The sequence below is a fragment of the Panulirus ornatus genome, chromosome 58 (genome assembly GCF_036320965.1).
Source record: "Panulirus ornatus isolate Po-2019 chromosome 58, ASM3632096v1, whole genome shotgun sequence".
Taxonomy (NCBI): Eukaryota; Metazoa; Arthropoda; class Malacostraca; order Decapoda; family Palinuridae; genus Panulirus; species Panulirus ornatus.
This window is the reverse complement of record NC_092281.1, coordinates 16,190,835-16,204,241: the sequence shown is the minus strand read 5'-3', so window position 1 is coordinate 16,204,241 and position 13,407 is coordinate 16,190,835. Positions and strand designations below refer to the sequence as shown.

At 38.5% G+C, this 13,407-nt stretch overlaps 1 protein-coding gene across 1 annotated transcript in view; it reads right to left on the bottom strand.

Moving 5' to 3' along the window:
* The window catches only part of LOC139766575 (uncharacterized), a 28,199-nt gene extending 15,468 nt beyond the window's left edge, over positions 1-12,731 (bottom strand). The window contains exons 1-6 of the mRNA XM_071695415.1: positions 12,573-12,731; positions 11,410-11,491; positions 9,321-9,386; positions 7,031-7,191; positions 6,671-6,812; positions 2,246-2,458 (exon numbers count right to left, since the gene is read on the bottom strand). Of these exons, the coding sequence (XP_071551516.1) occupies positions 2,246-2,458; positions 6,671-6,812; positions 7,031-7,191; positions 9,321-9,386; positions 11,410-11,491; positions 12,573-12,619 (711 nt within the window). The 5' untranslated portion in view covers positions 12,620-12,731. The remainder of the gene's footprint in view (positions 1-2,245; positions 2,459-6,670; positions 6,813-7,030; positions 7,192-9,320; positions 9,387-11,409; positions 11,492-12,572) is intronic.
* Positions 12,732-13,407: the final 676 nt, after the last annotated feature.

Sequence of the window (13,407 nt, the reverse complement as noted above, 5' to 3'; positions counted from 1 at the left end):
ATATACGTACATGTCTGTGTATGTGTATGTATATGTACAAGTGGTGTATATATATATGTGTGTGTATGAGTGGATGGGTCTTTCTTTGTCTGTTTCCTGGTGCTACTCACTGACGCGAGAAACAGCAATCAAGTATAACAAATGATAAATAGATAAATCATTCATCTATATTTAATCCCTTGGGATAGGGGAGAAAGAATACTGCCCATGTATTCCCTGCAAAGAATATGGCCTCTATTTGCTGTTAATAACATTAACCTGGGCAGTGATGCAGGTTCATTTCATGTGATGACTTGCAAATTGCACAGAAGGCAGAAGATGGAGTCTCCATGCTTTGTCGTGATCTGAAGCTTGCCTTAAACATTTACGACAGAGCCCTGAAGAAGTCATTCAAAATCACTTATAAAATGATAAGCGAGGAGATCCTCATGTGTTTTACAAAGGTTGCAAAGATGAAAACCTAAGAGGAACATCTATGAATTATGAACAGGTCAGCATCATATGGTAACTTATGCAGAACTGAGTAGTAGCACAAAGTGGTATGTATAACTGGTGTCTTACAACAGATGTAGATTGCATGCAGCAAGCACACCATGCCCAAGAGAAGCTAGATTCAGTAAAATCCAACCAGTCAGTGATAAATTTGTCAAAAGACAATCATGATTTAAGTCCCTGATGAAACCTCTGTTGCAGAACAGATGAACAGCCACTCGTAGTACAAATAAACTTAAAATACCTCTCCATGGTTTTGACAGTGCAAGTAAAGGTGTACAATTGGCACTTATGGAAACAAGTCAAAATTTTCCCATATGATCCACATTCAATTCACCGACTAGTGACAAGACAAATATGGAATGTTGGCAGTGTAGTTTCAATGTTCAGAACTCCCACAAAATGGTCAGTAGTCTTTACCAATCTAAAACAGGTGCAACTGTAACCTTATATGGTGATTTATTGGACCAAGCAGTCAAAGTAGAGAACAACAAAAATCACTGGTGTATTAGACTTGGGGTTCTAATTATGTGGCAGCAATAAAGAGCTTAGGGAAGCACACAGAAGGGAGTGGCACTGACCTAGCATAAGTAGCATCTGGAATGTATGGATCAACTACAGCCTGATAGTTATCGGATGGTCAAGACTTTATACTCATGCAGTGTTACATCAAAAAATTTCAAGACAATGGTGTTTCATGCAATTAGTGAATTTCTGTATCTATTACACTCAAAATCTCATACATAATCCTTAGTTAAAATGGTCCCTGGGAAGATATCATCAGCATGTTTTATCTTAATCACCAAATGTTAAGAAAGCAAAGACAATGAAAAATAAGACTACAAAGTCTCTAAAGTAAGCAGCAAATGCTACATAACTAATTTGCTTACCTTTTAATTATCACATGCCAAATCATGCGGATCACATCTTCAAACAAAAAGTTTTCATAACATTAGGGGTAAAATGATTTTAAAGGAGTTAGGCTACTAAACCCAAGTAGTCTGGGAATAGAGGCTCCCTTAAAATAGTGCATCATACTCCTTTTAAAGAGGTTATGAATATATCTTGGAAAGCTCAAATCCTGCCAGCAGACAGTAATGTTAAGCTTTTATAAATGTGCTCTTAAAACGGACTTTCTTCTGAAGCTGATAAATCTTCCTGACTAAAGATGCTATCCCATGTCTGCATTATGTCTAGAGGAATTCAGTAAATTAATTCTATTGCACTGTGAAACATATATTCCTAACATGTGTAAATCAATTAAATCATCATTAAAGGTATGGCTCACATAAAATGATTAGGCAAGAAAATCTATGGTGACACAAATGAGAATCTTCTAATCAGCTAAGAAGGCAGTACCACACTAAGATCACCCCTAAGTCTTACCAAATAGGGTTAACTTAAGTAAATTCCCTCACCCTTACCACAAACACACACACACACGTTAGAAGACTAAGCAAATATATTCCTGAGGTAATAATTTCAGCTTGAAATTTCCATTGTGTTGCATGAAATGAGCTTTCTAAATGTTTGCATAATTCTGGAGTGCATAAAGATGTAATAGGAAGAGATTTTTGGAAAGCCACATTCCTCAAACTACCAGAAGTTGGAGCAAAACTCACAGTTTATCTTACTTTACCCATAACTGTATTTTGAATATTCTATCAAAAAAAAAAATCTAAAGTGGTCATCAAGAGGAATTTCTAAATTATGATTCAGCAGGAAATTTATCTCATTATAATGCAGATATTACCTTCACATTTCCTTCTTTAGCCAACTCTTTCACCGCCTGTTTACGTTGATTCTCAAATTCAGTGTCTTCCTTCTCTTTACTATTTGAGTCCTTAAGAGCTTTAAACTTCTGCATCTCTCTGTGATCCTTCACAATATGTTCACCAAATGGAACCCAGGGAGGAGGGCCAGACCCATCAGCAGCTCGCACTACACGGCTGAATTTGGACACACTCTGTAAATTACCAATAAATACTATTAAACTATTCAAAATCACTGAATCTGCAGACACAAAAGGATTCTAAAGTTGATGATGAAAGCTATCTACAGCACTGGAAAGAAAAACAAAGAGTGTTATCACATACCATCTATCTATCTACCCATTATCTTCAATGAAAATTCCATTGATGTTTGTGTGTGACTACCCATTTGCGCTGTCTAGAGAGGATATTCTACATTCATGAGGCCTCATCTCTTGAACATTTTCTACTACCATGCAACTTTTTAAACATCTATATGCTGTCTGCATTTACTGTTTCTTCATTTACACTATTCCAGTCATCCACTGCTCTTACACTGGAAATATACATCTTTACATCGTTTTTATCATGTTTTAGCTTAATTTCAAGTCATGCCCTCTAGTTGTTCTATCACTACATCTTTCAGGGAACAGCTCATTGATCAATCTGATTCAAAAATTAAAAGACTGTAATAATGCCACCACTCACTCTTCCATAGTGGAAAATTTAAAGCCTTTAGCCTTTCCCTGTAACTCAGTAACTCAGCTATCTTAATACCAGTATCATCTTTGATGCCCTCCTCTGAACCCTTTCTATCAGGTCTTTGTGCTTCTCTCTGTGTGAACTCTGGAGACAGGTTGGGGATCAATTTTACTGCCAAATCTTTCTCACACAGGGATTCCTGAAAGATATCATTCATATTGAGGCCTTCTCTTGCTGTGTCCCATCCTTATTTCTTTATATTTACTTAAGGAAAATTTCAACCACACAACAGGTAAATGGTAGGTAGTAAGTGATACGCAGCCAACGACCAGGGAGGCACATTACCAGTCCTACCCGCCTGGGTATCAAGAAGATGGTTAGTGACGGCTGCATAGTGAGCCAGCACTTCAGTGGTTGTCCAGCTGCACTTCTCTGACCCAGGTAGCTGTCTTCTCTTTCCACCTCACCCACATGTGGACTACTGACATTCTGTTCACAAACATACAATATCTCCTTGTCACACAAAACACCTAACAACACTTGATTCATACAGAAGGGTGAAAGATGCACAAGGAATAGAGTGAACTGGAACGACGTGGTATACCGAGGTCGACATGCTGTCAATGAACAGAACCAGGGCATTTGAAGCATCTGGAGTAAACTATGGAAAGGTCTGTGGGGCCTGGATGTGGAAAAGGAGCTGTGGTTTCGGAGCATATATATATATATATATATATATATATATATATATATATATATATATATATATTTTTTTTTTTTTTTTCTTTTTTTGCTTTGTCGCTGTCTCCCGCGTTTGCGAGGTAGCGCAAGGAAACAGACGAAAGAAATGGCCCAACCCACCCCCATACACATGTATATACATACGTCCACACACGCAAATATACATACCTACACAGCTTTCCATGGATTACCCCAGACGCTTCACATGCCCTGATTCAATCCACTGACAGCACGTCAACCCCGGTATACCACATCGATCCAATTCACTCTATTCCTTGCCCTCCTTTCACCCTCCTGCATGTTCAGGCCCCGATCACACAAAATCTTTTTCACTCCATCTTTCCACCTCCAATTTGGTCTCCCACTTCTCCTCGTTCCCTCCACCTCCGACACATATATCCTCTTGGTCAATCTTTCCTCACTCATTCTCTCCATGTGCCCAAACCATTTCAAAACACCCTCTTCTGCTCTCTCAACCACGCTCTTTTTATTTCCACACATCTCTCTTACCCTCACGTTACTTACTCGATCAAACCACCTCACACCACACATTGTCCTCAAACATCTCATTTCCAGCACATCCACCCTCCTGCGCACAACTCTATCCATAGCCCACGCCTCGCAACCATACAACATTGTTGGAACCACTATTCCTTCAAACATACCCATTTTTGCTTTCCGAGATAATGTTCTCGACTTCCACACATTCTTCAAGGCTCCCAGAATTTTCGCCCCCTCCCCCACCCTATGATCCACTTCCGCTTCCATGGTTCCATTCGCTGCCAGATCCACCCCCAGATATCTAAAACACTTTACACTTTACTTCCTCCAGTTTTTCTCCATTCAAACTTACCTCCCAATTGACTTGACCCTCAACCCTACTGTACCTAATAACCTTGCTCTTATTCACATTTACTCTTAACTTTCTTCTTTCACACACTTTACCAAACTCAGTTACCAGCTTCTGCATATATATATATATATATATATATATATATATATATATATATATATATATATATATATATATATATATATATATATATTATTTTTTTTTTATTTTTTATTATACTTTGTCGCTGTCTCCCGCGTTTGCGAGGTAGCGCAAGGAAACAGACGAAAGAAATGGCCCAACCCCCCCCATACACATGTATATACATACGTCCACACACATAAATATACACACCTACACAGCTTTCCATGGTTTACCCCAGACGCTTCACATGCCTTGATTCAATCCACTGACAGCCAAGGCATGTATAGGCATATATATATATATATATATATATATATATATATATATATATATATATATATATATATTTTTTTTTTTTTTTTTTTTTTTTTTTATACTTTGTCGCTGTCTCCCGCATTTGCGAGGTAGCGCAAGGAAACAGACGAAAGAAATGGCCCAACCCCCCCCCCCCATACACATGTACATACACACGTCCACACACGCAAATATACATACCTACACAGCTTTCCATGGTTTACCCCAGATGCTTCACATGCCTTGATTCAATCCACTGACAGCACGTCAACCCCTGTATACCACATCGCTCCAATTCACTCTATTCCTTGCCCTCCTTTCACCCTCCTGCATGTTCAGGCCCCGATCACACAAAATCTTTTTCACTCCATCTTTCCACCTCCAATTTGGTCTCCCTCTTCTCCTCGTTCCCTCCACCTCCGACACGTATATCCTCTTGGTCAATCTTTCCTCACTCATTCTCTCCATGTGCCCAAACCATTTCAAAACCCCCTCTTCTGCTCTCTCAACCACGCTCTTTTTATTTCCACACATCTCTCTTACCCTTACGTTACTTACTCGATCAAACCACCTCACACCACACATTGTCCTCAAACATCTCATTTCCAGCACATCCATCCTCCTGCGCACAACTCTATCCATAGCCCACGCCTCGCAACCATACAGCATTGTTGGAACCACTATTCCTTCAAACATACCCATTTTTGCTTTCCGAGATAATGTTCTCGACTTCCACACATTTTTCAAGGCTCCCAAAATTTTCGCCCCCTCCCCCACCCTATGATCCACTTCCGCTTCCATGGTTCCATCCGCTGACAGATCCACTCCCAGATATCTAAAACACTTCACTTCCTCCAGTTTTTCTCCATTCAAACTCACCTCCCAATTGACTTGACCCTCAACCCTACTGTACCTAATAACCTTGCTCTTATTCACATTTACTCTTAACTTTCTTCTTCCACACACTTTACCAAACTCAGTCACCAGCTTCTGCAGTTTCTCACATGAATCAGCCACCAGCGCTGTATCATCAGCGAACAACAACAATATATATATATATATATATATATATATATTCATTATTTTTATTATACTTTGTCGGTCTCCCATGTTAGCAAGGTAGCACAAGGAAACAGATGAAAGAATGGCCCAACCCATCCACATACACATGTATATACAAGAACGTCCACACATGTGCATATACATACCTATACATTTCAATGTATGCATACATATACAGACAAATACATATGTACACATGTACATATTCATACTTGCTGCCCTCAGCCATTCCCGTCGCCACCCCACCACACATGAAATGGCACCCAACTCCCTCACATGCGTGCGAGGTAGCGCTAGGAAAAGACAACAAAGGCCACATCTGTTAACACTCAGTCTCTAGCTGTCATGTATAAGGCACCGAAACCACAGCTCCCTTTCCACATCCAGGTCCCAAAAAACTTTCCATGGTTTGCCCTAGACGCTTCACATGCATCCTAACCTAAGTCAGGTAACCAGTCTACAAACGAGCCCCAAGAGAAGGATGAAAAGCTGGGTTACCTGCAGAATGGCTATCAAGACCAAGATTCAAACCCAAACAGGATAAACCTTGAGTAGCCAATGAAGCATTAAGGTATGGAACACTAACCAATACACCACAGAGGTCCAAACTCACTTGGTTAACAACACATAATAAAAAATCACAAGGACATACCGCTGAAAGCTTCCACTTCTCATACAGCTCCTGAACAGTGCCTCCAATCACACTAATGTTGTTTGGAGTCAGCAACAAAAACCCACCACATACTGGAATCTTGCCTGTTAGTCGAACCTTAGTGCCTGGTGCAGTTCTAAGACTGGAAGAAAACCACTTAAATATAACATACAAAATTCAGTGTAAAATCAATAAATGCTTATATATGATATGTATTTAGTAAATACCTAAACATGGTCAATAAAAATAATTACTCTAAGCAAGAATGAACATAAAATTCATCTTATAAAATGCAAGTAATGCCATAAAGCTTTCATTATCATTCAGAAACTTGGATGAAAATATCCATAAAAGTCTCACCTAAGTGGTTTAATAGCCTGTACTTCAAGACCCTGTACAGTAATGCAGCCATCTGTGAGGGAAACACGCAGCATTCTAGGAGCACTGCCAGAGTCTTCAAAGGCTTTTGGTGCAGATACATTGCGCATTTTGGCCACTTGTAGTACTAATGGACCAAGCAGCTGCACAAAAATCCATGCAAAATTTTAGACCTCTGGAAACAGTCAGTACATGAAGAATACATAGACAATATATATGAACCCACACATAAAAACATACAGATAGAGAGATATAGATAAATGGGTGAATACACAGGCACACAAACAAAAAAAAACACAAATGGTGCATGTATGTTTGACTCACATGCACAGAAAAACATATATTCAAGAGAAAGGTCCCCATAAGTGTACAACTCCCCTATGAACTATGCAAATACGTAATTACACCATGAGAGAGAGAGAGAAGAGAGAGAGAGAAGAGAGAGAGAAAGAGAAAGAGAGAGAGAGAGAGAGAGAGAGAGAGAGAGAGAGAGAGAGAGAGAGAGAGAGAGAGAGAGAGAGACCTAATAAAGGCTTCAGGTTTCTAAATCATATGGACAGTACTGACAATGAACTGTTGGTAAACAGATGCAGCAACAGAGTAACCAGAGGCCATGGCAAAAAGATGGGCAAAAAGTTAGTTAGAAATGATGTTAAGAAGTACTGGTTTATTCAGGTTTGGCAAGTGGATGGATGGAATAAACTAATCAATGAGACAGTGAATATTGGCAGTTAACAAAAGTTTAAAAGACTGCTTGATGGCATAGAAAACTCAAGAGACAGGGCCCCACAAGTGTAGAATGCTCTTTACACTGTACCAATAGATGATTACATGCATACACACACACACACACACACACACACACACACACACACACACACACACACACATATACAGACAAAATACATAAATTTAAGAAGTTGTATGATAGAGAGAATGCTCAAGAGATGGGGCCCTAAATGTAAAAATCCCTCTTATAGAGTACAAATGGGGAATTAAACACACATGAGCCGACATGCAGTGACCATTACTGACCATTCATCATGCATGAGTGAGTGTTTGAATCCTGAGTACAAGTGTTCACTCTCCACTCAAAGCTGGTCAATAAATGGATACCCAGGTGGCTCAGGCTCTGATAGGTGTGTGCAAAGAGTAAAGACACAGGAGTAAAAACATATTACATATATGCAAGGTTAAGAAACAGGGCTACGTGGATGTAAATTCTCTCCACATAATACATGAGTAAAAAGTTATAAAACAAAGGGAAAAGTTTGAGGCCCTAATCTGCCCACAATGGAAGAAAGAAGAATAAGTGGTGACAAGTTCACAACCTTTAAGATTTATACCAGTTTGATGAAGTGGAAAGAGAATACAGGGTGACCTGTCCACAAACTTTAAGTTTTTAGACAAGTCTGAATAAGTCAACTTTGAGAGATACGTGGAAAGAACAAACAGAAGCCTTAACATAATGAATATAAATAGGCTTTATGGATATATCTGACATGTAAGGTACATGACCATCAGATGAGAGTCAGGCAAAGGTTAAGTAAGACATTTTTCCACAAAAGGCAAGAGTTAAGTCATGGATTATCTTACAAACTTGCACATGTTGACAATTCTTTTGATTATGAATGGATCTAATCTTTTCTTTTCTTTCATACTATTTGCCATTTCCCGCGATAGCGAGGTAGCGTTAAGAACAGAGGACTGGGTCTTTGAGGGAATATCCTCACCTGGCCCTCTTCTCTGTTCCTTCTTTTGGGAAAAAAAAAAAAAAACAAGAGGGGAGGATTTCCAGCCTCCCGCTCCCTTCCCTTTTAGTCGCCTTCTACGACACGCAGGGAATACGTGGGAAGTATTCTTTCTCCCCTATCCCCAGGGAATAGGATCTAATCTATATATGCCTAAACTAATGTTGAGACTATATCTAGAATTATATTTATCAATGCTAAATTCTACGGTATTTCTAACTACAATCATTCTCAAGATTTTTTTCATAGTGGTCCTTTCAAACAAAAGATTAAGAGGCCTTTCATGTATCTCATTTCCTTTGTGTAATTAGAAACACCACTTACCTTCTTACACAGTAATCAAATACAGGGATCTAACCTAATACTTAACTCATACTTCTGATGTCTCACTTTATAAATGTATAAAAAAAATAAGTAATAATGACATATGCTTTAATTTCAGTCAACACAAAATCATTTTCTCACAACCAACAAAGCACAGGGGAATTCACTCTTGCTTACAACACTGATGTGAGACTCACAGAATTCTTCTTGCCCTTCAGTAAGTCATCTGGGAGACATGGAGCACCCACATCTTTCAGGTCACTCTGTAGAAGGTTAATATCATCAGAGAAAAAGAATTAATTGTGAGAGACCTTTTCATTCACTGTACCAATCTATCAAGTGTTAAAAAGACTGTTACTCAAAAAGGCCAATTCTAAGTATTCTAGTATGAAGTATACATGAGACTCTGCCAAAAGACCACCTACTCAGCACTTCACCATGGTCCTATCTTTTCATAATCCCTAAAGGTCTGGTTTCCTAGACCTATTTGCCAAGGCAAAATGAATCTCTTACTTGTGAAATAAATGTGTTCTTGAACTGATATCAATCTTACCAGTTCTGACCTGCAAGGCAGATTTATCCTATGGAAGGAACACAAGTAGGTCAAAATCAAAGAAAATCTTACAATCTAGAGACAAGAATAGCATTCAATAACTAGTTAATCATATCTAAGGAAATCAAATGACCTTTTCCATAACTTGAGAAGATCCTCCCATTTTTATTCACTTGCTAACGCCTGAGAAAAATAAGGTTTACTATTCAAAGGCCTGAGAAAAAAAGGTTTACTTTTCAAAGCCTGAGAAAAAAGTTGACTTCTTCAATCAGCTGTAAAAGAAAAATATTTCAATTATCTATTCCAACATCTTGTCACAAGAAAATCAATATATCTAATATTATGCAACAAAAATAATTTTGCAATACACTAAAATTACCTTGAAAATATAAAGCCTTGATCCATTCCTGGCACTACCCTGCTCCAGAGGAAACAGCATCTCTATTCCCCACTTCAGCGAGGTAGCGCCAGAAAAACAGACAAAAAGGCCACATTCATTCACAGTCTCTAACTGTCATGTGTAATGCTTCGAAACCACAGCTTCCTATCCACATCCAGGCCCCACAGACCTTCCCATGGTTTACCCCAGATGCTTCACATGCCCTGGTTCAGTCCGTTGATAGCACACTGACCCCGGTATACCACATCATTTCAATTCACTCTATTCCTTATACGCCTCTCACCTTCCTGTATGCTTAGGCCCCAATTGGTCAAAATCTTTCTCACTCCATCCTTCTACCTCCAATTGGATCTCCCACTTCTCCTTCTTCCCTTTACCTCTGACACATACCCTCTTTGTCAATCTTTCCTTACTCATTCTCTCCATATGTCCAAATCATTTCAACACGCCCTGTTCTGCTCTCTCAACCACACTTTTCTTATTACCACACTTCTCTCTTACCCTTTCATTACTTACTCGATCAAACCAACTCACAGCACATTTTGTCCTAAAACATTTCATTTCCAAAACATCCACCCTCCTCTGTACAACCCTATCTATAGCCCATGCCTCGCAAACATAAGGGTGAAAAAAAATTTTGAGCGATAGGGCCTGAACATACAGGAGAGTGAAAGGCGTGCAAAGAATAGAGTGAAATGGAACAATATGGTATACCAGGGTCAATGTGCTGTCAATGGACTGAACCAGGGTATGTAAAATATCTGGGATAAACCATGGAGAGGTCTGTGGGGGCCTGGATGTGGATAGGGAGCTGTGGATTCTGGGCATTACACATGACAGTTAGAGACTGAGTGTGAATGAATGTGGCCTTTTGTGTCTGTTTTCCTGGGGTTACCTCACTGAAGCAGGGGGTAGTGATGCTGTTTCCTCTGGGGTGGAGTAGTGCCGGGAATCGATGAAGGCAAGCAACTACGAATATGTACATATGTATATGAGTGGATGGGCTGTTCTTCGTCTGTTTTCTGGCATTACCTTGCTGATGCGGGAAACGGTGATCAAGTATAATACAATAAATGTAGCTTTGTTGAATATACTTGAGAAACTTCTCATTCCAAAGTTCATCAGTTTCCTGCTATAGTTTGTAGCACAGCCTTCAAGCTGTAGGAGCCCCATAAAAGGGGTCCTGGAGTTATATCATTAAATTAATTGTATATGGATCAAATTTCATACAGAATAGAAAAAATATATATTAGAAAACCAAACTATTCAGTTCACCACAAAAGTATCAATATGAATCTTAAACAATGAGAATGGCATCATAGGTACTACTTACATTGAGTATCTCCTGTGATGCCTCTTGAAAGCTAAGGTTGTTGCCCTCTAAAATGCTCTCAACACCTTCCTCACTCAAACTCCTGCCAATGAGAACCAAAAGCTAATTTTCATTCTATATAAGCCTCTTGAAATACTTGAAATGGCATCCACAAGAGAAAGAAATCATCTTGTTTTAAGCCAATTGTATCATAACAGTTTTTTATCATTACAGTAAAAAGTTGCAAATTCAAAGAAGCCCTCACTATATCTGGAGCTGGTTTTAGGATCTTTACTTGATAAAAAGGCATATGCCTACCTAAAAATGCTGTTACACTACAGTGAGCTTTAATCCATCCAGAGTGCAGCACAAGGCCTTAATAAGACTATCACATAACTGTTACATATATCTCAATGTGGGGAACTTTCATTGATAAACAGGTTAAGCCAGTACCAAGAAAATACTTTTCTTATGATCAACAATAAATGTTTTGATTATTTCTCATAGGATTCAAGATAGATAAACTTCCCAAATACTGACTTTTAGTTTTACATTCAGCATCTGTACATCCCCTCATCACAACCAACAGCGTTGCCTCATAATTGTTATGGGAATTCTTGATAGGGAAAGTTCTGGTTTTAAAACAAACTCGGAACAGATGAGCAAGCACAGGTACACGCTTAGAGGCACACTTTCAGTACATGGGGATGAATGACTCACTAGTGGTGATTAGTTAACAAAAAACAGATATGATTGTAATATCAAATAATAATCAAATAATATTATCAAATATCAAATCCGATTATTACATAGCCCTCCATAAAATGTAATGCATAGTATTGTAGAATAAAGAAAGTAATTATTCAAATCAAGCTCCACCATTTCCATATTCTCCAAAGATTACACAATTACTGCAATACAAAATAAAAGATATTCCAAAGTCAGTTCTGCTGTGCACTTTGAGTAAAATCAAACCAAATTTACCTAAGCAATTGCAAAGAAAGTATTTGACTATATATATATATATATATATATATATATATATATATATATATATATATATATATACATGCATATATATATCAATCTAATAGTTAGTTTATGGTTCACAAGTATCCCATTTTCACAAACCTATGGAAGTTATACCTGCATTATGAAATTAATGAATATCAGAAAAGCCTCACCATCCATCTCCTTTCATTCGCGTCAGCAGCTCCTTGGCGGAAACCATGGTTAATCCGGAAAACTTGAGGAACTAAAAGTCGAGAAAACAGACAAGAAGCTGGTAAGGAGACCCTCCTCCCCAACGTAAACACGAAGAGGCACGAACCATACTAGGAAACCCTCGCGTTCTTGCATGTCTTGATGACGTCAAATATTGTAAATCCAGGCTTCATTCGCTTAAAGTATATTCTGTGCATTATTTTCTTATTCTTCGACCTGTTTGTCTAGTTCCTCTCTTTTTTTTTTTGTACAGAGACGTATAGTTACCAAAGTTTTATTTTCTCCCGGGATGAGAATAGAAGATGATTGTGATTTTTTAATATTCCACAATATAAAGTTTGTGTAAAGAGACTACAGCGTTCTCGTACAGCTCGATGATGTGTTTATAAATCAAAGATGATGAGATGTCTACGTCTCTCATTTTAGATGAGAGATGGGCAACCAATGACATTTCATACTTTCATCATTGGATTTGATGTCGATAGATATTCTATTTTGAAATAAGGAACTGATCAACTGACGTACAAGAAACAACAGAAAATTTAAGTCAGAAAAAGTAATACTTTAGTAGACATACAGTCTGCTAGTTGAAAATGGTGATCCCTTAAAAGCTCAAGAAAGTATGAAGAGGAAGACACCCCTCCGTTCCGGGTTTTGCATACCCAGAGGAAACGCAAGAAGTAGCAACCGTTGTGGATGATACTTAAATAATTTTGAGCAGTCAAGCCAATCAATTTTACCTGAAACCGAAACACGAGGGGTTTGTCCCCACCTTCCCAGTGTCCAGGTAATGCA